Here is a 24,643-nt window from a genome sequence, read left to right as displayed (position 1 = left end):
TTGATTCTGATTGTTTAATACTCAAGAGTGAAAAAGTGTAAAATCACAAAGCTTATACCACCACAAAAATGCAGTTTCATTGCAAATGACCAAAACACGAGCTGCCTGCAAAGTTTCACGCAGCTGACATCAGCAAACCCAGTTTCAACATTCTTACCGTCTTTTTAAACACTTGCTAGTCACAAACATCAGTCAATAGACTTCTATTCTCACACACCTTTCTTTATATTCTATGCTATATTTGCTTTCTAGACCAGTGGTTTACCCATTTGGAAAACAGTGCCCCACTTCTGATCTGTATCAGCATATAAATACATAGTTTTTACCCCCCCACCCCCCCACCCCAAATTACTAATGGTATTTTAAAAGCATTTTGTTTAATCCAAACTCAGCAGTAAAGTTCTTACTTCTATTTAATGAAAAGCATAATTTATATGAGTAAGCTTCAGAAGTGCATGCTGACTGCAGTTATATAGCCAATCCTTTCAGCCATAGGTTATAATACTTATGCAGAAAGTGATCATATAGGATCAGTCAATACATCAGACAGGTTATATTTGCTCTCACTAGTAACGCATGTACCTATGGCCTCAATTCTGCAAATGCAGCCATTAGGCCTGCAGGATGCAATTGTCCACCTAACTACATTTTGTTGCCTCAAGGTACTATTATCCAAAAGCTATCATGATGTCAAAGTGTCTCATGTTAACAAGAATAAAACAGAAAATGGGCTGCTTACACAAACATTTTTAAAACTTAAATCCTTTTTACATGAGATATCTTTGTGTTCACTGCCTGAAAGTATTCATGCAAAGGAACTGTGCATATCTTTAAATGCCATGCACATTTCCAATTCCCTACAATAAACTAACTTTCCAACAGTTAATTAAAATCCTGATCTAAAATAGAACTGAAGTACACAGAACAAATTTTCCCCTCCAGACAATCAAAACAGAAATATATCTTGGTATAACCTATTACATCTGACAGTGATGCATAAAGGAGTTTTTGAAGAGCTTAGTGAGAACAATATGATTTCCCACCCCACCTTCCTTCAATGCTAAGGCCGTCTCCATTTTATGATTCATTTGCTCCTTACTGGTTTATTCCTTCATCTGACATAATCCTCTGAGCAGGTGAAGATAAACATGGAACCGAGTGTTGGTATAGTTGTTCCTAAGGAGCATGTCACAAGGAGCATTCCACAAGGCATCAATAAATGGGTTTGACATTGTAAGTAGCTCTTCATTCATTAAAAAATACTTCTTTTGCAGATATTTCCATATCTGTTTTACAGAGAATGTTTAGTTTCAGCTCAGAATGAAACTTCAAAAAACTAACACTGGTGACATTTTTTTGAACTCCATTGCTTATTACAGACTTGACTTTTTTCTTTATGCAGTTATTTAATACGTCAAGTAAAGAATCTGACTGCTTGCTGTTAGGAATATATCTGGAAAATTCTGGTTTATACACAATTATTAAAATCACAGGGTCAGCTAAGGCAACAATAGTATAAGATGATATTAAAAGTATTACAGTTAATAACACCCCATTTATAAATGTAAGCACAACTTTTTTGAGCATATGTGAAAAATTCTGAAAAAATATTATCCATTACACAGTGAACAGTATAAATAAACTTAGCATACATGCCTTTAGTGCTTCTACACAACTCCCACTTCCTGTTCATTTTCTAGCTGTTGGTTACACTTCCAAGTTCAACAAATGATTTCACAGTACATGACTGAAAAATATCCAATCCCGAGTACACTGGTACTCGCACTTACACAAAATGAGGAAAACATACAGAAAATTCTGCAGTGCAGACAAACCTCATGAGTTAATCTTTGGAACATTAATAGCTTTGTACAGTTTCAAACTTAGTAACCAAGGCACACAATTAAACTGTCCCATATCTGAAACAGCATGCTATGTCAGTCAGCAAAGAGCTTCTCTTTTGCTTTGCATTTACATTCATATTATAAAGTAGCAGTTTTCAAAAATCCAGCTTCTGTTAATATTCAGGAATCTGAAAAGTGACTAGCCATGCCAGACTAAGATAGTTTAACTGGATCCTAATATGGATTTAACACACACAAAACTATGCTTACAACCACAGGAAGAAAAAAAAAAAAAAAGTATCTGAGTCAGCAACGACCGGACGCACAACACAGCCATCCGGATACAGGCATATTTCTGCTCTGCAGAAGTGGAGAGTGAGCAAGTGAATGTGCGTGTGTGTGCACGAAAAATAGCAGCTTCTCATTTGTGTATCTTATTTCTTGTATGTGTCCAGTATGGTATTTTCTTGCCCCTGTGACAAAAATATTTTGGCTGCTATTTTTGGTTCTGCTAGCACTGCACAGTTAGTACAGTTAATGGTGCTGGCTTCCGATCTGGACTTCGAAGGCACTGAATTATAATTATAAAGTTAAATTATGTCCTTCATTTAACCAATGTGCAATCCAAGTTAAATTAGCTTATTTTCAAATGATTTAAGTAGAAACTAGCTTTGGCCTGAGGAAAATATTACAACCCCAAAACAACAAGAACAAATAAAATCTTATCTCAGGTTGGGTTTGCAGGGCTAGTAATTGAAAAAGGCATCTTCTCATTTGTAAACAAAGAAAGGATTATCTGGAAACTATTGACACACAATGATCATAAATGTCATCAATGCCATTTTTACAAGTTTTCTTCAAAACAGAACACATATTAATTTCACTGTGTTAAGAAATTAGGCATCGTGTAATAATGTTTGACACTTCACACTTACCTTTAACAATACCTAGTATCAAGGTAACCCATATACTGCAAAGTAAGTTGATGTTATTAGTGTACATAGCCACTGAAGCTATAAAGAATTCTTACTTCAGTGGAAATACTATCCAGCATATCTTTTAAATTTGTTTTCTTATGAAAGGTATTAAATGTACTACTGTCTAACCAGAAAAATCACTATTTCTCCTTAGGAATAGTGTGAGAAATTCTTGCTTCAGTGTTACCTCTGTCTTTTTTGCACTGCATTCTAGCTATACAAATTATATAATTTTTGTCAATTCTTGCTATGTTTAGTTTGATCCTACAGAATCATATTTATTTTATAGCTGTAATAACTGTATCTTAAAATGTTTTCATTAGGTATTCCATGTAAGTACACAGAAACAAAACTGAAAATTAGCTACTTACCACTCTTGTTAGTCTTATATTGTTATATTATATTGTTATATTTGTGGTTAGTAGCTTGAGGTTTAGATAGGATTGCAGAGTATTTTAGTAACCAAATACAATACAGTATTTAAAAAAATAATAGTAAAGTCCTATTCAAGAACACACATATTAATGGACCTGCTATAAACCAAACAAAAAATATAATCCTTTTAATTCCCCAATAGCAAATTCCTGTCTCTTTGAGTGGAAAAATCTGAAATTATTTGACACAGGTCTCTAAGCATGATTTCTCCCAAAAATAAAATCTCCAATAAAGAGTGTGCTGAATAGGTAGAGTCTTGGATTCAGTACTTCTCAGTCCACTGTTAATAATCTAAATACTTCGAGCTTTTCCCCATCCCTTTTTTCTCTTTAAAAAAAGAAAAAGGATGATCAAAAATATGTATAAACAAATCACTAAGTAGACTTCATTAAAAAGTCCCTTCAGAACCACTGTCCATCATTATCATCATCATCTTCCTCCTCATGGTCCAGATAGAGAAGAGCAACTTTCTTTTCATCAGAAATAACTGATCTTTGGTCTACCATTCTTTGCAACTGCACAGTTTTATCAAAAAATGATTTTTCCACTACCTTTTCACCATGATCTTGAGAAAAATTGGAGCGAACATAGCCTCCTCCTTCATTTTCTACAATCTGGTCACTTTCAACTACAGTCTGTGACTGACTAACAGAAGGGTCTTGCTTATTGGACATGAGTGTTGTTGCTTGCTGCTCTCCACTTTTTACTACAGATATTCCACCTATATTGGAAACATCCATTTGAAAAGTGAAAGATGTTTCCTTGGATCCTACTTTAATATGCTTTATAGACCTGCTGCTCTCAGACAACTCTTCTGTTTGTGAAAGACCTTCCAGCGTTTCAGAAATAGGTCTTGTAAAGATTATTTGCTCAGCATGAGTTTCTACAGGGCTTATTTTAACGTGCTCAGAGGTGGGTCCATGGTAGATGATTTCTTCAGCAGTCATAAACTCTTGGGGACCCAACTGAATGTGGCTGACTGAACTTTCTGTCTGTGCGAAGTCTCTAGTGTCACTGACCTCCACTTTACTGCAGACTGGTCCTTCAAAGATAACTTGCTCAGTATGAATCTCTTTTGGACCTAACCTGAAGTGCCTTACTGATCTGCTGACATCCACAGACCCTTCTGTCTGAGAAAGGTTACCCAAGCTATTGAGCTCCAGAGAGTCTGAAACAGGCCCTTCAAAAGAGACCTCCTCAGTTACTTGCCTTGTTCCTACTGTGACATGTCTTGTGGACCTGTTGAAGTCTGTTGAAAACTTCTGGGAAAGATTTCCAGAATCAGTCTCTTCTACAGTTGTAGTAATAGGGCCTGTATAAATTACTTCTTCTGTGGTTTGCATTTCTTTAGGACCCAGCTTAAAATGCTTCACAGATCGGCTAAACTCTGATGATCCTTCTGCCTGAACAAGATCTTCTGTAGCACTGAGCTCCAGGGTTTCAGAACCAGGCCCTTCATATGCAATCTGCTCAAATCTCTGAACTTCTGCTGGATGAACTTTAATATGCCTTATGGATTTGCTCTCATCAGTTGATTGTGATGAGCGAGAGACTTCTCCAAAATCTGCAGTTTCCAAAACCGAACCGCCATAAATAACTTTTTCAGTGGTATGATACCCTGTGCCACCACTCCTCCTTACTGTGGATGAGTTATAGATTTCTTGATCAGCCAAAGGAGTGTATTTATCACTGCAGGAAGAAACATCTACTTCTATATTGCTTCTACCATCAGCAGCTCTCCTGGAGCTCTCTTTTTTCAGGGAGTGCAATGTTGCCTTCTCCTTCTCACTTGCAATTACTTCATCAAGATCAGCTACATCGAATTCATCAGTATTAAGGGTCTGTGACAGATTGACTTCAGCAACAATTGTCACCAAGCCACCCTCCCCAGTTTGATCAACTTTTTTGATATCAAATTCTAAGCTACTAGAGTCAGCTTTAGTTTCTTTTGTTAATACAGACAGCTCCTCTTTGACACTTTCTGGGAGACTGCCCTCCAACTGCTCCAAAGCTTCCTTCAATTGATGTTTAGGGTCCTCTGTTTCCTTTGATAAAAGCCCTTTTATTGAAGTCTGAAATTCATGAGGAATTTTAATTTCTTTTTCAATAACAATGGATTCAACATGGGATGTTTCTTCAGGATGCTCTTTTAAAATATGTGCACTTGCTTCCTCCCCTACCACTTGATATGTTTCTTCTGGAGAGCTTACACCTTCATCTCTCTTAGTTTGTGTGCCTTGCAAAAATTCATCTTGCCAAGAATATTTAATAGTTGATTCTTCTTCTATATGAATTTGCCCATAGACTGAGTCATTATCTTTTTCATTAATAGGGTGATCATCAGGAACAGATACAAAATATTTTTGTTCAATAGGCGAGTCATCTTCCGCAGTTACTTCTTCCACATGAGTGAAACTCTCATGGCGTTTCTTCTTTTTAACATCTTCATATGTGAATGTTTCCTCCTCATCACCATAACGTCTCTCTCTCTCAGGGTATGTATCTTCCACTTCCTCTACTTCAAAAGGTGTTGAAAAATCAGTCCTTTCATCAGTAGCATAATCTAGTGGCTCCTCAACAATCTCTACATTAACAGATACATTCTTTCTGCCCTCATTTCCTTTCAGGCCATGATGTACTATATCTTCTATCTCCTCTTTGGAAGGAGTTCCCTCAACACCCTCTCGAACTACTTTTCTAACATCCTGGTTTGATAGACCCCCTACACCAGCTTCGTCAGAAATATCTATGTTTTCTTCAACTTGAGATTGCACTGTGATCTCAGTCTTTATTTTCCCATCATCTGGTTGTTTTTTCTTATTAAAATAGGTCACTTTTGTGTCTGTTGATATCTGTGAACTAGAAGGCTGTGTAAAACTTTTAAGAATGTCAGCAACAATGTTCTCTGCTATATTTTCAGTTGATAGAGTTCCCATTTTACGACTTCTGTCACTAATTCGCTCTTCATTTTTCAGGCTGGATTCTGCTTCTGAAATATTCACTTTGTGAATTTCAGCAGGCTTAGTTATATGGTCATCTATTTCTCTCCCTATGGAAGTTTTAAAACTTTGTAACCTTATTTCTTTATTACTCTGAGATTCTTTGCTGGGAGCAGGCATTTCAAGACTGATAGGTATCTCAATGACTTCTTTGCCTCTTGATTCCAAGGTCACATTTGTATCCTTCTTAGTTGATTCGCTTTTCCAAGTCCTTGAATTAGAAATATCACTCCTTGTTAATTTCTCGTTAATGGCTTCCTCGTGGATATATTTTTTCTGCTCAGTTTTCCTTCCAAAATCAACACTTCTTTCTTCTATAAAAGGTTTCTCATCTGTTTTCTTTATCTCCTCCTTTGTTTGTTTCTCTAGCTTATCCTTTTCTTTCAGCAGAGATTTTTTCTCTTCAGTTGGTTTGCTGCTGCCTCTTTTTTCTTTTAGCGTGGTCCGAGTTTCAGTTATGATTTCTTCATATTTAGATGGTTTAAAATTGGTATTTAGCTCATAAGCTGGAAATCTAGTGAAGCTTGGTTTTGTTCTTATATTTTCAGAAATCCCTGGCTTTGTGTTGGGCTTGTGGTCCTTGTCTGATTTTTCAGGATGTGCTGATTCTTTTGAAAAAGATACTGTGGATGAAGTTGTAACTTCAGTTTTCTTTCTTTCTGGAATCTTTTTCTGCTGCATTTCAGTGTTTTTCCAGCTACTGTAGGCTGGACTAAATGTTCTTAGTTCTTTGTGGTCTGTTATAATCCTTTCATCCTTCATAACAGTTGTTGAAGGGCGATATATTGAACCAAGTACATCTTTTCCAAAAGCTCTTCCACTAGCTGTTGTGTCTGATCCAGTCTGTGTTGATCGAGCTGAATAATGTGCAAAACCCCTAGTATTTCTCATGGGCATTCTATGTTTTGTATCAGTGATCCTGATAGCTGGTGAAGCTTTATTTCTATTTCTTTCTTGATAAGTAGAGTATGTATCAGTGTAGTTATATGAAGTGTTTATAATATCTGCAAAAAGAGCATAGGTAAAACATTAAAATAATGGCTTCTATTAAAATAATATAAAATAGAGGGCACAAACTAAGAAATTTTGTACTACATTTTTGAAAGAAACAATGGTTTCATTTTCAGTGGAGCTTTGTAAAGGCATTCCTGTAGGTTTTGCATGATAATTAATGTCTACGTATCAATTATATCAAAGCTGAAAGCGAAGCTTTTTACGAAGTTGGAAGTTCTTGCTAATTTTACCTGTTCGGAGCTACTGGGTATTATGGCACTTAAGAATTACACCTTTTGTATTTATATTAATGTTCACTTACATTTACAACTTCTTATTAAATATTGTATGTTAATAGCCTAGGCTTCTTTTTTTGCTTCATTAGTCCAAGTGGCCTGAAATTTCTCAGTTCCTATTAAGAATTTATGGCATACCTGCCACCACATACTGGAAATCAAAGACACAAATACAACTCTTTACAGCCACACAACACAACAAGGTACAACAAGGATGAGAGACAAAGAACCTTTTAGGCTATATCTATACAATTTAATAAAATGTACCAGGAGTCATTGTCTGGCTCTAAGACCAACCAGTACTGCACAACTCAAATCTCCTACTCCTAAAAAGCTAGACACATCTGCTTTGACTTTTCGTAGTGTTTCCTGGTCTGTGGTAACCACTGGTTATGCCTGAGCATCGTCTGCAGAAGTACTGACTAGTCCAGATTAACACTGTGCCAGGGACAGCGCTAAGAATTTAAAAGCATAGGCAATTCTATGTGAGTGTTTCAGCCGAGGCCCTAGTCTGTTTAATTTACTACTACACACACAGCCTTCAAATCTCTTCTGGGACTACTGTCGACGATAGTCTAGAATTTTAAGACCACAACTTATTAAACTCAGGAATATTACCAAAACTAATTCTGTTATTAATAACAATGGCCATAGCAGTCAGATTGAAGGTCCATCTTATCTAGTAACCTGTTTACAGTGACCAACAACAGGTACATAGGGAAGAGCATAAGAACAGGGCAAGTAAATAGTGATACTTCCCTGGTATACTCTCACAGCCTCCAGAGATTTGCAGCTCCTAAGATAGAAATGGTATCTTTATGTTTAGTAAGCCTTTGATTTTTCTTTCATTACTCTGCTAAAATTTCTCTGTAAACCCACATAAACTTTTCAACACTCACAATGCCTCATGATGATGAATTCCGTGCTTTTAACTACATGTTTTGTTAAATGCCTCTTCCTTTATACTTAAAAACTTTCTTTCTTAAGACCTATGTGCATCCAAAAGTTCTTGCACTATTAGAGCCATGAAACATCCATCACTCCCTACTTACCTTCTCAAATCTTGATTTTATAAATTAGCTCATAGAGTAGCACTACATTGATTTAAAATAATAATACTCAAACCCAATTCAATATTCACTTTTCAATACACTAATAAGAAGCATTCTTCAGGAATATTATAAAAATAGTTTCCATTTATATTTAATTTCATTCAATATTAATTTTTTACCTTGAGGCAATTTCCGTGTATATAGATCTCTCTGTGTAATAATCCACTGGTTGCTCTCCCCTTCTAACAAAGCTCTGCAAAACAAACAAAAAGACATTCCATTAAAATATTGAGAAGAATAATCATCATGCTTAATATTTACAAGTCTTATAAACTGAAACTGTTATCCTGCAGCTGGGTCAGATCCTGAGTGTTTTTAACACCCCACATTTTTATTACTGGGAATGAGAAATCCTTAGCATCTTCCAGACTCTTAGTTTGCAGAGTCCAGTCCCTGCAAACAATGCAATAATCTTACAGCAGGTGACAGCCACAGTAATGGTATAATTTTAGATCCAGTCTTCCACATTAGCCAATATATTGTTCATGTCAGGAAGCAGTATCTACTGATTTCCACTATGGAATCGTACAAGCTAACAAGTTTTTTCCAGAATTATGATCTTATAAAAGAGTTATACAAACTCTGTTATATACAAACTTATACAGCCACATAAAAGTTAACAGAGATTCAGTAACACTTTTTCAAAGAAACACATGGAGATGTTTTATAAAGAAAAGGCAAAAATAAAAAAAAGTATTTGCAAGCACTTAGTCAGCATCTTTCCAGCGGGTAATACAGTACTAAAGGTGTTGTTGCAGTATGACATGTGAGGGAACTCTTACAGCCAGGATTTGTAAGTTCTATCCTTTTGAAATGGAAATTGAAGGAAAGGATTACTTCTACTGTCAAACACTGGCTAGTGCTGGAAGAAACAACTTACAGTATTAAAGTAACTATTAGTTCCGATTCAATGGGAAATCAACACAACATATTTTACAACAAAGGACTAAGAAATTTGTTTGTGACAGAAACTGCTTGGTTTCTTTGAATGACATCTGTGCTTCTCCCCTCTGTTCCTCAGCCTTCCAGTCATTCTTTCTTTGTAGTGGCTCTCTAATAGCTTCTGTAGTTCCAGAAAGCCAGCATTTCCACAGGACTATTGTGGTCAAGGCTTCCTCTTGTCAACCAACCAAGGCATCATGTTAGCTCAGCAACAGTTGATCAGAATGGACTGGACACCAATTTGCTTACCGTTACATTATGGAAATTATATCACTAAAAGCAAATAGAAGAAGCAGGCAACAACTGTGGATAATCTGCTTCATAATTTTGTCTACTACCTATTTTTGGTGTGCTGATGCACAGAATGGAGACTTTGATTTGCCTCTTTATGCTGGTGACACAGTAGCTGTACTTGGAGACATCATACCCAGCTGATAGCTTGAGAACACTGGCTATCCTTCCTTCACGACAAACTTTGTTCCCTGTACAGCAAGCACGTACAAGGACCGCACTCACTCATGACCCATCTGACAGCAGCCACAGGCTTGTTCTGTTCCTGCATAAGATTACTACCCTACATTTTCTCCTTTCTACAATGGTGAAAGATACTCCAGAGATATGTTTTCCACAGAGATTAGCACCGCTGAGGGGCAAAATATTTTCAAGAGTAATTGCACTGCATTAAAAATATTCAAATAGGCACACAGCATACTTTTGTCCTCATGGGTGACAGGAAGGACTAGATGCATTCTCTACAATTACTCGATTGCTCTAAAAAACCAAAACTGTTGGCTTCTCCCATATATCAAATACAGAAACTAGGTATTAGGGTGATCTTACTCAGTCCTAGAAGTTTTAGAGATGGTTATCCAGTAAGACTAAGTCTCAGAATTCCTGATAAATTCTCTGGAAATTTTTGTATGCTTTCCTTCCCTTCTGCTGTCTATATGTTTGTTCTGCCTGACATAAAACATGTTCAGCTTGCTTTTTTTAAAAAAAAAAAACAAACAACAAAACCAAAACTATTTGCCCCTTTTCTACTTTTGCAGGGCCACAAGCTATGTTATCCCACAAAAAAAGTGCTCAACTGCAGCATTCTGGTGCAACAGCCTAGAATTCTGTAGCAGGTTCTTTCAATATGCACTGGAATGCTGTAATCAGTACAGTAACTTTAGTGTTTTTATACTCACTTCTACTAGTGAGAAACCTGTTTCATCACTTCCAGTTTTGGAAATGCCAGACGTTTTGCACTGATAACATACAGCTGCAACATGAAAGTTGTCAAGAGTGAGGCTGGAAGATTATGATAGCCAAGGCTTCTGACTCCCTAAGAGGGGGAGCTGAAAGCAATTTAGGACTGTGTTATAAACACATTTGCTGGGCATTTCTGTCAAAATTAATAACAAATGCCACCTAAAAAGGGTGGCATTTTAAGTGTCACCTGTAGATTTCACACTTCACATGACTGATCACTTCGGACTTTTTATGCTTCTTTTGGTTTCTGACTGCCTCTAGATTCAGTAGAGCAATGCGACATCAAAATATCATTAATAAGGTTTTCTTGGCAATTATGGATTTGCCTAGATTCAGAAAAGCCAGGTTAGAATTACCCAACATATTTACAGGTTACTTTCCCCTTAAAACTGGCTCAGATGGACATCTTTATTTCTATTTTGTTAGTCAAAAAACCAAAGTGAACACAATTTATCTTTCTCTGTGTTAGGAGCAGCTTTACAGGAATTAGATGACTTGAAAATATACAGAGAATATTCCCAAGACCAAATATCTGATCTGATGCAGCTAGTGAGGGCCAAACAAATTGCTCCAATAGACACCCACTAAAGAAGCTGTTGGTGACATTGCAGAAACGTATCAGGGAGCTGGCAATGAAAGCGTTAACCATGATGAAGGAAACTAGGAATGTGGGTAGTTTGACTAAGGATTTCTGGCTGCTGTTAAAACAACAGTTGTTCGGTTGCTGCAGCAACCTATGAAGTCACTAAAAATAAGTTCCAAGAGGTAACTATATATGGCAAAGGGCAACAGCACACAGAAAAGCTGGATCTGAAATATTACTACTGAAAATGTGTTGTATTTGAAAACGAAAGGCAAAGCTTCATGAAACCTCTATAAAACCGGGCAGTGAGTCAGTGTTTTACTGTACACAGTTCATAATATGTATGTCCTAAGCTTATCAGATAAACAAGAAAATGTCAAACTGACTTTGGCTTAATAAACCAGCATGAGAAACTGTAGTGTACCGAGCACTGGCTTGGAAGCCAGCCAACTCTGGTTATGTTCCTCAGCTATGTTCCATAACCTCAATTTATAAAAGTAATTTTGCATCTCTGTTCCTTTGCATCCTTTCCTAATACTAGTAATTTAAAATATAACCTCTCTGTGGTGAGGATTGCTTTTAAACTTAAACTGCCTGAAGAATAGGGTGTTAATTGTAACTGTATGAACTCTGAAGTATTCACAGTAATAACAAAAAAAATTCCTCAGGCAGCACTCTTCTAAAAAACAACCATGCCAGCTACTTCCTGGAAATCAGATCCCAAGTGACATATATATACATTTTGTTAATATTTCATTTAAGTGTTGCCAGAAAACACTCCAGCTGCACCTTTACCTCACCTCATCTTTAATGTCATTTATCTAAAGTTAGCAGCAACATGCTAGTCAGCCTGCAGCCCAGCAGTGTGCTGGGCAACAACAGAAATAACTCTGTGAAAGCAGGTGGATGAGATAAACTGGTTGGACTGGGGAGAAGTTACAAAGAAAAAAGGATGCAGCGCAAATGTTATCATGGTCATTCACAACAGCAATGACTTCGTTTCAGCTACAAACCCCCAAAATCTTTGATGGCGGCAGTTAGCCAGCAAGCCATAAAAACTCATCCTCTCTATCCTGTGTATTTGTAAGAAGTTAGAAAAAAAACCCCAAACTTTCCAGGAAGTGGAATGTAAGGACCATTTTTAGGGGTAAAGGCCACTTCACATCTTTTTTTCCATCACAGTATGGGAGGACAAGGATTGCATTAAGAACAGCAGGTAACTGACTGCATGTTAAACTCCCGGGGTGTAGAAAATTCAGAATGTTCTCAAAATAAAACAAATACAGGAATCAGATATACTGGATGGTACAAGTTGTAAACAGGGAATAACGAAACTAACTGAAAAAGCTGTGATGAGTAGCTGAGGAGGCCTTAATGCTGGTGATGATTTCTTGAGAGGAAAGCATGGAAAGGGTCAGAACAAGTGTTGATGGAGGAAACCAGCTGAAGGAGGATTGGAAAGTATGCCTGACAAGTGTATTAAGAGATCCTGACAATAACCCTGACAAAAAAAAAGGAAAGGGGTGGGGAGGGGAGGGAAGAGCTAAAAGAAAAAAAAAAAAAAAAAAAAAGCTTTGGTAGCCTCCATTGCTTCACAATGCAGGGTAATAACCTAGAACAGAACGTTTGCATGACACTAGGATTTCAAAGTAAAACTTTTTACGCTTAAACAACAACAAATTTTAGAGAGGGGAGAAAAACTACTTAACCTATAGTAGAGGCTCTGGGCAACCTCTACTATTTGCAGAGAAGCAGCTTCTGACAGCTGAGGAGAAAGGCTTGATAGCAATTCTGATCTTAGGCAGATTTTCTGTCTCTTTTTAAAATCAAGAGTGTTACACAGTGAATAATTCACCACTTCTCTCTAGAAATAAAATCTAAGCATAGTTTAAGTAGTTACAGTTTTGCAACTAAAAACTAAAACTGCAACACACTTGATAAATATTTACTTCAACACTGGTGAAGAAGTATTGGGAACGAAGATTCCCATGAGGTATAACTTCATAAAGCCACATATATTTCCCTTCCTGAGTGAGCTTCAGCTCCCAGGGCAGGAAGGGTGAGCAGAATCAGAGAGGAAGTACACTTGATCCTTGGGAAAGGGCGTTCTCTGCCACAATAACCCTTCTTGCCAGTCCAGGAGCAATGTTGACTAACGGAAAGAACTGACTTAAAAACAGGATCTGTGGGAATTGTAAAATCAAGAGAAAATGGTGGGAGAAAATGGTGGCTCCAAGAAGTAAAACAGATACCACACCCTTAACCTATAATGCCAGGAGGAGAGGAGGTACCAAGGCCCTCATGGAAACTTCAGGATGTTGAACTAAGTGTGACTAGGTGCCTTTCATTTCCAATATACATAAGCAAGGATATAGGCCAGCATCCTTTCTGAAAACAAACTGAAGCTGGCTTCACATGCCCTGGCTGTAGCAGATAAAAATATCTGGGAGAGGAACAAGACTTGAAAAAGTACATTGAGGAGCAGTCCAGAATTCCCCTACTAGACAGCTTACTAACTGGATCCGTACTGATTCCCTCCCACAGCAGCGCTGATAAAGGCATACAGTAGGGAAGGCATTATTTTCTTAAGTGAAGGGAGAGTAAGAAGAAGAGTAGGTAAAACTGCATAAATGTAAAAACACAAAACAATCACTTTTCAGCTTCTGATATTTTAAATGAATTTTGTTTACAGGGATTAGATAGCATGTTTTCTGATCTGTAGCAAGGCCCATTTCTCCATTTTTATCTGTAGACCTTTTTCAGTAGGTAGGTGCTCATTTGTCCACAGAAGTCTGCCTTGCCAATGCCATCAGTGATACAAGTTGCATTCACTGCAATCGGATAAGAAACCCTACAGGTTAAGGGGCTTCTTAACTGGACAACAAACACATGCTGCAGGTGATAATGAATTGTTCTCCTTTCATTAGTGAGGGCAGGGAATCCAGTGATACAACCTCTGGTGAATTTCCAGAATTTAATGGGCTTACAAGGTTTTACAGAGCAGAAGCACTGATGGTTCACTTGTTGACTGAGAGCGTGTCCCAACAACAAAATATCTAGGCATTATCATTCCTACTGCTGGATGAATACTAATCATTGAAACAATTCTGTTACTGTGAAAGCGCTAATCCCATTTTGCAGATGAATAAACTGAGGGAGAATGTTTAAGTGACAACAGTAAAAGTCAACATCAGAGCTAGGATTAAACTTAGAAGAATCATAGGTTTTAGCAAAATTAACAGAATTAACACGCAGATGTAAGGATCACAACTCTACCATTTCCAGTTTCTCTTCTACTAGTAATGCTCCAGAACTACTGGCTTTCCAAGGATCACAGGGATCCCACTCTGCCAACAAACATCCAGGTACTGTTGCTCTCTAGCTGACTACAAATTACTTGTTCCACATACTGCCTAAGATTTCATCTCATCCTCGGTCTGTACCTCATAGCACACAATACTCAGGGCATCTTGAACAGACCGTTTAATGGACTACAGACATTCTTGGCTCACTAATTTGTTTCAAGCTTCTTATACTTTCAGTTAAGTTAGGCAACTACAATTAAATTTCATATTTATCAGTGGACTGCTTTAGTCTACACATTTCACCCATAATTCAGCTGCTGCCATCTTTATCCAGACCTAGATCCTTACTGGTTCATAGCAATGTTACACATTCGGTACACAACATTAACGCTTTAGGACACAGAAGCATATATCATATATAACTGTTAATACCACTGTCAGTTTACACAGACTGAATATGAATAACGCACATAATATAGACAAGCTAATGACTGAGGCATACTCCTTAAAAAGAATACAAAAGTAGGCTGACATTAAATTTTTGCAAATTATTACTTTGCTCAATAAGAATTGCACTTCTCTGTATTTGAAGATAAGTGTCTCCATGAAATGTAATGAAAATATTTTGCTAGTTATAGAAAAAAACCCATGATCTTTATAATAAGGTAGCATCTTCCTCCAGTTCATAGGCTCTAGTTAGTTTGGTTTTTTTTCCTTCCTAATCACTTTTATGTCACATGTGAACTGATACATCATGATTCTCCAGACAGGAGAGTTACTCTGGCTTTTCAACTCCACAGCTACTAAGTGGCTGGAGAGATAAACAGTACTGAAGATTCATTAGCAGAGAAGTTTGCTGGTATCTCACACTTGATCCAAACATGTTTCCGTAACAAACCAAGGATGGAGAAAGCTAGGATTTAATCAGACTTTTCTGTTATCTTCCCACTATCCTATAACTGAAACAAGAATGGGGAACTCACTACTTCAGACAATAATCAACATATTCAAACAATGACATGTGCCGTATAAGTTGACAGATGGCAACTATACTACCTCATGTTTTATTAATTGCAATTGAGGGATACTGGCTCCTCAGCTTGTAATCAAATATTGCATCAACAATTCAGATCAATTTGATATCAACTTGATCAGAACTAAGAAGGGTTTTTACATATCACTATATTTGTACAAAGTTAATAGGATTCCTATCAATTTTATTGGCTTGTTCAACATGTTCTTCTGAGGACAGAGGAGTAGAATGAATTACTACCAGAGACAGTTTTGCCTGGGTGATCTAATTTCAGTCACTTCTGCCCACTGCTAATTCTTATCAGCGTTACTAATGAGTAAGAGTATTTTGCTATTCTTACAGTTTTCCCAGAGATCTCAGGCAACTCCACATCTTTCAGCAGCCTTCTGAAGGGGTGTTATCCTCCTTTCACAGACAGCACAGTCAAGCACAGAATGGCATGGTGACCCATGTCACAGAACAAGCCAACAGCAAGGTAATAACTGTCACGAGGGGCCCATTTGCATCATGTAACAAACCACAATAGAATCGTAGAATCATTTAGGTTGGAAAAGACCGTTGAGATCATCAAGTCCAACCATTAATCCAGGACTGCCAAGTCCACCACTAAACCACACCCCTCCCTGGGCAGCCTGTTCCAATGCTTGACCACCCTTTCAGTGAAGAAATTTTCCCCAATATCCAATCTAAAACTCCCCTGGTTTATTTCTTCTGGCCATTTCTCCTGTCCTGTCACTTGTTACCTGGGAGAAGAGACTGACCCCCACCTGCCTACAGCCCCTGTCAGGTAGTTGTAGGGAGCGATAAGGTCTCCCCTGAGTCTCCTCCTCTCCAGACTAAACACCCCCAGTTCCCTCAGCTGCTTCCAGACCCTTCACCGGCCTCATTGCCCTTCTCTGGGCACGCCTCAGCATTTCAATGTCCCTCTTGCAGTGAGGGACCCAAAACTGAACACAGGATTCGAGGTGCAGCCTCACCAGTGCCGAGTACAGGGGGACGGTCACTGCCCTGGTCTTGCGGGCCACACTGCTTTGGATACAAGCCAGGATGCCCTTGGCCGTCTTGGCCACCTGGGCACCCTGCTGGCTCGTGTTCAGCCAGTCATCAATCAGTACCCTCAGGTCCTTCTCCAGCAGGCAGCTTTCTAGCCGCTCCTCCCCAAGCCTGTAGCACTGCATGGGGTTACTGTGACCCAAGTGCAGGGCCAGGCACTGAGCCTCGTTGAACCTCACACAACCAGCCTCAGCCCATCGATCCAGCCTGCCCAGACCCCTCTGCAGAGCCTTCCTCCCTGCCCTTGAGCAGGTCAACACTCCCACCCAGCTTGGTGTTCTCTGCAACTTAGCGTACACTCGATCCTCTCATCCAGATAGTTGCTAAAGATATTGAATACATACAAGGAGTCTTGATCTGAGACTCTACAAGTAACTGTCTGTATTTTATATGCTGGAAAGAGGATGAATCGGGCTCCCCTATCTATAAAAAGGGATTTAAATTCTCCTCCGATTAGACAACTGAGTGTGATTGCATTTCTTACCTGTAGGTTTCAATTTCAAGGATGAGGCCTGCTTTCACCTGCAGCAATTCTTGATAGTCCTTCAGGTAATCTGTGATCGACTTGGTCAGGAACTGCTTTTCTTCTTCAAGAGTGTCGATTATCCTCTAAACAAAAATACTGATTTTTAGTTTAGAACTAACATTAGATTCTATACACTTGAATGCTTAATAATCTAAAACTTTTAATTAAAAAAATCATCTGAGAGAACAATAAATCAGTGTGTCCCATTACTTCAAAAACGAGAATAAATCAGCTCTATGACCTCCCCCATATACTATCTAAAAGAGACTGTTACTGAAGCAGAGTTTTAGGCTAAGATTTCATTTTATGCCTTACTAAGCTAGTTAACTTTTGTGTAGGGCACCTGAATGGGTTTTACTGAGATATTTATCAAGTATACATAACAAGTAAAATAAGCTCCTTTATAAACATGATTCATTTTGTCATTTTAAGAGCGTAGATGCACATGCTTAAATCATACTTGAGATCAGGAATTTCAGCGATTGCTTTGCTATGAGAACCTGGCCTATTTCTCTCCATCAGTATTTTCAGTTCTATAGACATGGGGGTCCAAATCAGTTTTTGGATTCTAGCGTCTGGAGATATTCATAGTGTCTAGAAGGCAAAGGATAAACCTCCAGCAGTTCCTTCAAGCCAAGTTTTCTACAATATTTGGACACCTGCTTCGTAGCCCATGCAGCATTGTCCTAACTGTTACTCAGAAGATTGCTCATTTTCATCTTGATTACTAAATATAACTTTGTTCCTCCATAGCTCTGTGTGTGTATGGGAAGAGTGCCGTTTATATGGCACCCACAGGTAACTTGAGAGCGGCAGCACTGATAAGATTGTAGGAAGGCCTGCCCACCTTTCTTTAACAAGTTTTGGAAATGGAGAAAGGGACTGATGAGCAGAAAAATAGCCAAGTCCAAAATGAACTAAATTTGTACATACTCCGAAATGCTTAATGGAAGATTAGATGCTGAATAACTGTACGCAACAGAAAAAGCAATGAAGACTTCCCAACAGAACATCAAGATCTGATTTAGACCAAGACAGCAGTCTCACACTCTTGAAATGAACATTGCAGAAAGCAAATGCTTTAATCCCTGGTGTTACCTCTCACATGAGGGGCAAACTTCCATCTTCTGGGAAATAAACCCTCCCCTGACAACTGAGAGGAACTTGTTCAGTACAGGCTCAGAACTACAAGTATCAGGATTAGTTATTAAGCGTGGTTCGCTTTCTCGCTGTGGATAGAATCTACTAATGCAGATCAATCCTCCTCAGCCAGCAGATGGATGCTAACTGAAATGCTATAGATCACATTTTGCTCTGGGAACTGAGAATACAAAAATTAAATCTCAACAAACGCCTGATTCTATTTTGTCCACATCACTCTGCACTTTGAAAGGACACCGAACTGTCATTTACAGAGCAAAATCTTATACACACATACAACACTGGACAGGAATTCATGACAGCATATTTTAGATTGCATTGTAACAAACGCTTTGCAATACAAACTGGAAAATCAAGACACTAATAGTGGACTTCTAAAAAAGTCAAAATACATCATTTATATGCAGTAAGTGTTCAAGTTGACAGTACGGGCAAGAGCATAAAAATCAAGATACAGCAGGGGACTCCCCAGATTGGATAATGCCAGTATGATATCCTAGGCAGAAGTAAGATTTAAGAACTAAGAACACAAAATGCTGGCATTTCAAACACTCATAGTTGGGGCTTTTTTTTTTTTAGGTAAAAGTAAGAAGAAAACTTTATTAAGGAAGCTGCCTGTATCTTCATATACATGTGGGTATATCTGTCTATATAACACACGTTAATCTATTTCTTCATTTGCAACTGTTGTTATATGTTTACATTGATGTTTTCTTTGACATTAAAAACCTTGCCTACAGTCTTCGGTGTACCTAAGACTCCTTTTTTATGACAGAAGACAAATCACATCTGTATATCTGAAAAAGCCATCCAACAGCCTCATCCAGACTGCAGCAGAGGTAACATCCTGTATGGTCATGCACAGTGACAAGCAGAACCACTGACCTTTAGTGGCTTTGAGGCAACAATCCTCTTCAAGAACTACCACAAAGCAAAATCCCAAGATGAGAAGGGAAGAAAAGCACCAGGCTCTGTTTTTAGAAGAAAAGGCTATCAAGCAAGAATGGGCAGGGTGTTGACAGAACCAGAGGAGTCAGCAAAAGGAGCAAAAGACAAGACTGAATCTCTACGGGACCAACCCCTGAAGGTGGTAAGAGCTCCAATACAAAACATGAAGTGATTCAGGTACTTTTTGCCTCCTCAATTAAACATAAAAGACTAAACTACACATGTGCATGCTTATGTTAAAAAGAGCTTCACAGTGCACAGGCCTTGCACTATGTCCCAGAAGAATCTGTACACTTGGGACTACAGCCTGCAGAGCTCTGAAAGACTGGTGATATTCACACCTACCTAAAGACACACAAGCTTCAATACCTCACCCCCAAGTTCTGTAGTCTGGATTTGAAAAACTACCTAGATTCTACCCACTGGATTGGGAGAGCACTCAGGATCCAAAAGTTTTGAGGTAATGATTGCCATAAGGGGCTACATAACTCAGTCAGCTGTGTCACAGTTACAGAGGAATTCATTCCAACAGGGGCAGATATTGTATAGACTCAATGGCAGACAGCCAGTTGTCTAGCCCTCCAGTCACTGATGCTTAAACATAATGTGGAGGACAATCAGTCTTAAGTCCTGCTTCCAGGCATGCCAAAAAGTACCCAAACCACTCCGGCAAATTTCAGGAGACCGCAAGCTGACAAACTTGCATTTTGCAAAAAGTAACCTGTACTGTTACAGCTGTGTTTGCTTCACACACAGCTTTCTTGGAAAGGTTTGTTTCTCAAGCCCATCAATCCCATGTCCCCCCAAATCCCAGTGATGTCCTGCTAGAACTAAGTAACTGCACAGAAGTCATTTTCTCATCCTCCAGATGTTCCTTTCCAGGCAGCAGAGGGAAATTTTAGAAGGACAGTAGGGGGAAAAGAATTTACTTGGGTTGTCCAAGCAGCACCTACTCAGGGAATAAAGAGAGGATTCCAGGCTCCAGTCCTTTCCATCTGGTACTATTTACCGATCCCAAAGCACATTCTGTGGCTCAGCAGGGGAGGAACTGACACTCCCCACTTAGCTGGCTAGAAACTGGTACACCAAAAAATGCACATGACATATTGATACTATATGTTCACTGACAAGATGTTTTCTTCTTCTCTGGAGCTGACAACACTGACACAGGAACCGATCCTAAACCCACCGCATTAGTGAAAAACATCTACCTCATTTCAAAGCAGCAGGATGAGCCATGGCCATTTTTACATCCAAAAAATACAGAGCTTTCTCAAATCACTGAGAGTTTTTGCTAAAGTATTGTCACAGCACATAGCTAAAATTATGCAAGTAAGAGACTTACTGAGTTCATCCCTTTAGCACCCAGGCGCAGCAAAAATTTTCCAAACAATGTATGATTTACAGCTTGCCTGGTTCAGCTAAACTGTAACTCCAAATACATATTTCTATTTAACATAGCTGAAAGCTTTAGTGAGGGTAAGGACAGTGCAGGAGGGAAAGATGGACATATAAGGCGACTGGATGATATATGGAAAATATGAATAAATCTCATTGTCATTGCAGCTGCAACAAACAATAATCACTTGACTTAAATCTGTACATACAGATTATTTTTATGTGACACTTCACAATAAATTAGCATGGAATAGATACCTTTTAAAAAGGAGTAGTTTAAAATCCATGCTGAACATACTTTAACCAATAAAAGAAATAGAGGGAGGAAAAAAAGATGTTTATCACATGAACAAAACCTGGAACAGCTGCTTCTACACATTCTGTAATTTGTCTTCCTGGATGTGAGCAAAAGATATTTCTCATATGCAGTAGGCTGGCTACTGGAAAAGGCCTTTCTCATTAGAAACCAAACATTTTAAATATGAAATTGTTCAGAAGTTATAAACCTTATGATATAATTTTCACCAGAATGTAAATATTATCTAGATAAGACAGTTCACATGTTTTCAGGTTGGCTATCAAAGCACTTCTTCCTTCTTGTATTACCAAGATTTGAAGCTCTTGTTGCTGTGAAATGCAAAGCATGCCAAAAGCTCATGAGAGTAAACCAGAAGTTTGTTATGTTGGTATCAATATAACATTATTTTTGAATATTGAATCAGGGCAATTCAAAGGCATGCATTGATTTTTATTATCTGACTTCTACAACGGGTTGGTCTGCCTCCACTTGCTCTTCTGAATAAAATTCTTTAATAATACAACCGGTTGCGGAGACAACACAGTGGTATGAAAACACATTGCTGAGTTGAAAGAGTTAGATATATGAACACACATATTCTAACCAGCTTTGGAAGAAAAACTTGTAGCATGGATAGTGAACTATACAAAATGCTCTTATTAAAATAACACCATATTTAAAGGTTTTTAATTTGGGCAATGATGATGGAAAAATCATTGACATTATAAATCCCTAACAAATACAGACAGCAAGGAGGATGTAGTTTGGAAATCAAAGTAACTTTAAATATTGGTAGGTTTACGTACATTCATATAAACTCATACACCTTAAAAAGCAGAGGAAAAAAAAAGAGGTTCTTTTTCTTCTTTACATTTTCACCTGGCTTTGACTGACAGATTTAATTAGTGAGAGCTTTACATACAACATCTTCTTGTAAAGCTTTGGAAACATTTACATACATGACTTGAAGAATGAATTGTCCTGTCCAAAAGTGGAAAAGAAAAATTTAAAAGTTAAAAGCCTGATTACTTCTTACATACCTAATCTGCCTCAGTTCACATCATCTGCAAACTATGCAACTTGCAAACAATCTAGCAACATACGAAAACCAGACACATATACAGCAACAGGTCCCAGTCCTTTCCCAGTTGCCAGCATCTCCATAATCTACCGTGGCTGTTGGACACAATGTTATCATTAGCACACGGGGTTCAAGCAAACACCGAGCTGCAGCAGAGTGTTAATAAAAGGTCTAACAATGAACAAAAGAGATGTTGCCCTCAGGAAACTGATCGATGGTCTGGATGATCTAATATGAGCTCTCCACTCTAAATCTGATTAACAGTATTTTGCTGTTCCAGCAGTTTCATAAGGTGATTATACATTGTTGTATCAAACGTTATTCTGTCAGCAAACAAGTTCTCAGCTACAGAAGCTCTAACTCTCTGTTTATCACCACCAAACATCCACCTTGAACAGATTCCATCAATGAAGTTTTATTTCAAAAGATTCCCACTTGTTCACTGCCTGCAGCACAGTAATGAGTCTTCCTGCCTTTAAACAACTACAAGTTTTCTTTGCGCTGGGGCCCACAAGCTTTTCTCTAGGTTCAAGGCACACGAGAGCATATGCAAAGCAGGAAGAAAATTTAGATCATTTCTCTGATCTCAACAGGTCAACCTTGGGCCTCAAGCTAAAGGGGAAGCTTCGCATCCCACCACACAGGGACTCGGTTCATCCGCTCCCAGGAACTGCTCCATGTCCCATGTGCTCATGCCAAGCCAGGCAGGGGCCCTGGCAAGCCCACGCGCCAGCTCCATGCTTTTGGGTACTTGCCAGGGGCAGGTTGGGAATGGAGCACCTGTCACCAGGAGGATGTCCTCAGGGTCACTGTCTCCATTTCCATCCCCACCCTTCGCAGCCAGTTCTCCCCAGACAGAGCAGTGGGTCTCAGAGGGACTCCCCGCTCCATCCAGAGGGCTCAGCAGCAGCAAGTGCTTGCTGGGCCACCTCCTCTCGCAGCCTGGTGGGGGTCCTACTGCGGGGCACCAAAGGGGGGGAGCCCTGGCCCTGGCCGCCACAGGGAGCCCGCAGGGGGGTTAGGCACATGCCGCAGCAGGGGGGCGGGAGGGAGGGGAGCTCGTTCATGGGAGCGGAGCGCCAGGGTCAGGGGAGGTGGGCGCGCATCCCACCCTGGGCCAGGACTGAAGGGGAAAAGCCAGCGGCGGGGGGGAGGTCTCATACGAGCACCAAAGGAAGCGGCACGGCTAGAGAGTGCTGGCGGCGGGGGCTCGGAGAGGCCCGGCACCGCGGGGACAGGGGCCGGGGGCCTGCCCGACGCGGCGGGGCACTGCCACGCACCTGGTACTCCTCCACCTCGGCGCCGTGGCGGTCCTGCAAGGCGAGCAGCTCCTGCTCCAGCCGCTCCCGGAGCCCGCACAGCTCCCGGCCCTGGCGGTGGAGGTCCTCCAGGTGCTGGCGGCACTGCCGGCTCTCGGCCCGCAGAAGCTCCAGGTCCTCCCGGCTCCGCTGCGCCTCCTGCTCCTGCAGCACCTGGATCTGCTCCTGGTAGCGCAGCAGGGTCTCCCGGCAGCTCTGGCTGAGCAGCATCTCATAGGTCTCCTCCAGCTCCTCCAGGCTCAGCCCGGCCAAGGGCGGCGGCAAGGCGGCCAGGCTGATGCGCAGCTCCCGCATCTCCGCGGCCTCCCGCCGCTGCCGTTCCGCCAGGTGCCCGTGCTCGGCCCGCAGCTGCAGCAGCAGCTCCTCCAGGGCGACGCACTCGCCCCGCAGCCGCTCCAGCAGCTCCCGCTGCCCGGCCAGCTCGGGCTGCAGGCGGCGCCGCATCGCCAGCACCTCGGCGCCCAGCAGCTGCAGCTGCTCCAGCTCCCGCCGCAGCCCGTCCCGCTCCAGCTCCGCTTCCAGCTTCGCCCGACTCAGCTCCTCCAGCTGCATCCGCAGCCAGGCCAGCTCCTGCTCGGGCACCCGGAGCCCGATCAGCTCCTGCTCCCGCAGCTCCGCCAGCTCCCGCGCCAGAAAGCGGTTCTCCTCCTCCAGCTCCCGCACGCGGGACACGAAGACCCGCAGCCGGGAGTTCAGCTCCTGCAGTTCCCTCTTCTCGTCCCATCCCGCTTCCCAGCGCCGCCACATCGTGTCCGGGGTGGGGGTCGGGGCCGCGGTGGCCCCTCCGCTGACGGCTCCGCGCAGCTGCCGCCTCGCGCGGGCTCTGCGCGCCCGTCCCGCCGCCCGCTCGGCCCCGTCCCGCCCCGCCCCCGCGCCCAGCCCCCGCGCCCAGCCCCGCCCCGCGTCCCCGCTGCTGCCCTGTGGCGCCCCCTGCCGGGATCCGCGCGTCTGCGTCAAGCCTCTCCGATAGGCAGGCAGGGCCCGAATTCTGGAGCAGGGGCCGTCTTAGGAAGCAGGGCCCGGCTGAGGGGGCAGAGCCGGGCTGAGGGGGCAGAGCCGGGCTGAGGGAGCTGGGTCCGGCTGAGG

General features: G+C 40.7%; 1 protein-coding gene across 1 annotated transcript; it reads right to left on the bottom strand.

The window, feature by feature from the left end:
* SYNM (synemin) lies at positions 1 to 24,403 on the bottom strand. The gene is made up of 4 exons (XM_056345949.1): positions 23,519 to 24,403; positions 17,311 to 17,435; positions 8,776 to 8,849; positions 1 to 7,259 (listed from the first exon to the last, which is right to left on the bottom strand). Exons 1-4 carry the CDS (start codon positions 24,302 to 24,304, stop codon positions 3,658 to 3,660), a joined length of 4,587 nt encoding a protein of 1,528 aa, XP_056201924.1. The 5' UTR covers positions 24,305 to 24,403; the 3' UTR covers positions 1 to 3,657.
* Between the last annotated feature and the right edge of the window lie 240 nt (positions 24,404 to 24,643).

Source organism: Falco biarmicus, chromosome 7 (genome assembly GCF_023638135.1).
Source record: "Falco biarmicus isolate bFalBia1 chromosome 7, bFalBia1.pri, whole genome shotgun sequence".
NCBI classification, from domain to species: domain Eukaryota; kingdom Metazoa; phylum Chordata; class Aves; order Falconiformes; family Falconidae; genus Falco; species Falco biarmicus.
This window is presented reverse-complemented; position numbering and strand designations above follow the sequence as displayed.

What these genes read in the sequence shown, in the direction of transcription:
- SYNM (XM_056345949.1), bottom strand. Translation starts at nt 24,304, where the DNA reads ATGTGGCGGCGCTGGGAAGCGGGATGGGACGAGAAGAGGGAACTGCAG. An exon ending in CCGAGGTGGAGGAGTACCAG is followed by an intron (nt 17,436 to 23,518) that starts GTGCGTGGCAGT and finishes ATTTTTGTTTAG; the next exon opens with AGGATAATCGACACTCTTGA. An exon ending in TACACGGAAATTGCCTCAAG is followed by an intron (nt 7,260 to 8,775) that starts GTAAAAAATTAA and finishes CTCTTTTTGCAG; the next exon opens with ATATTATAAACACTTCATAT.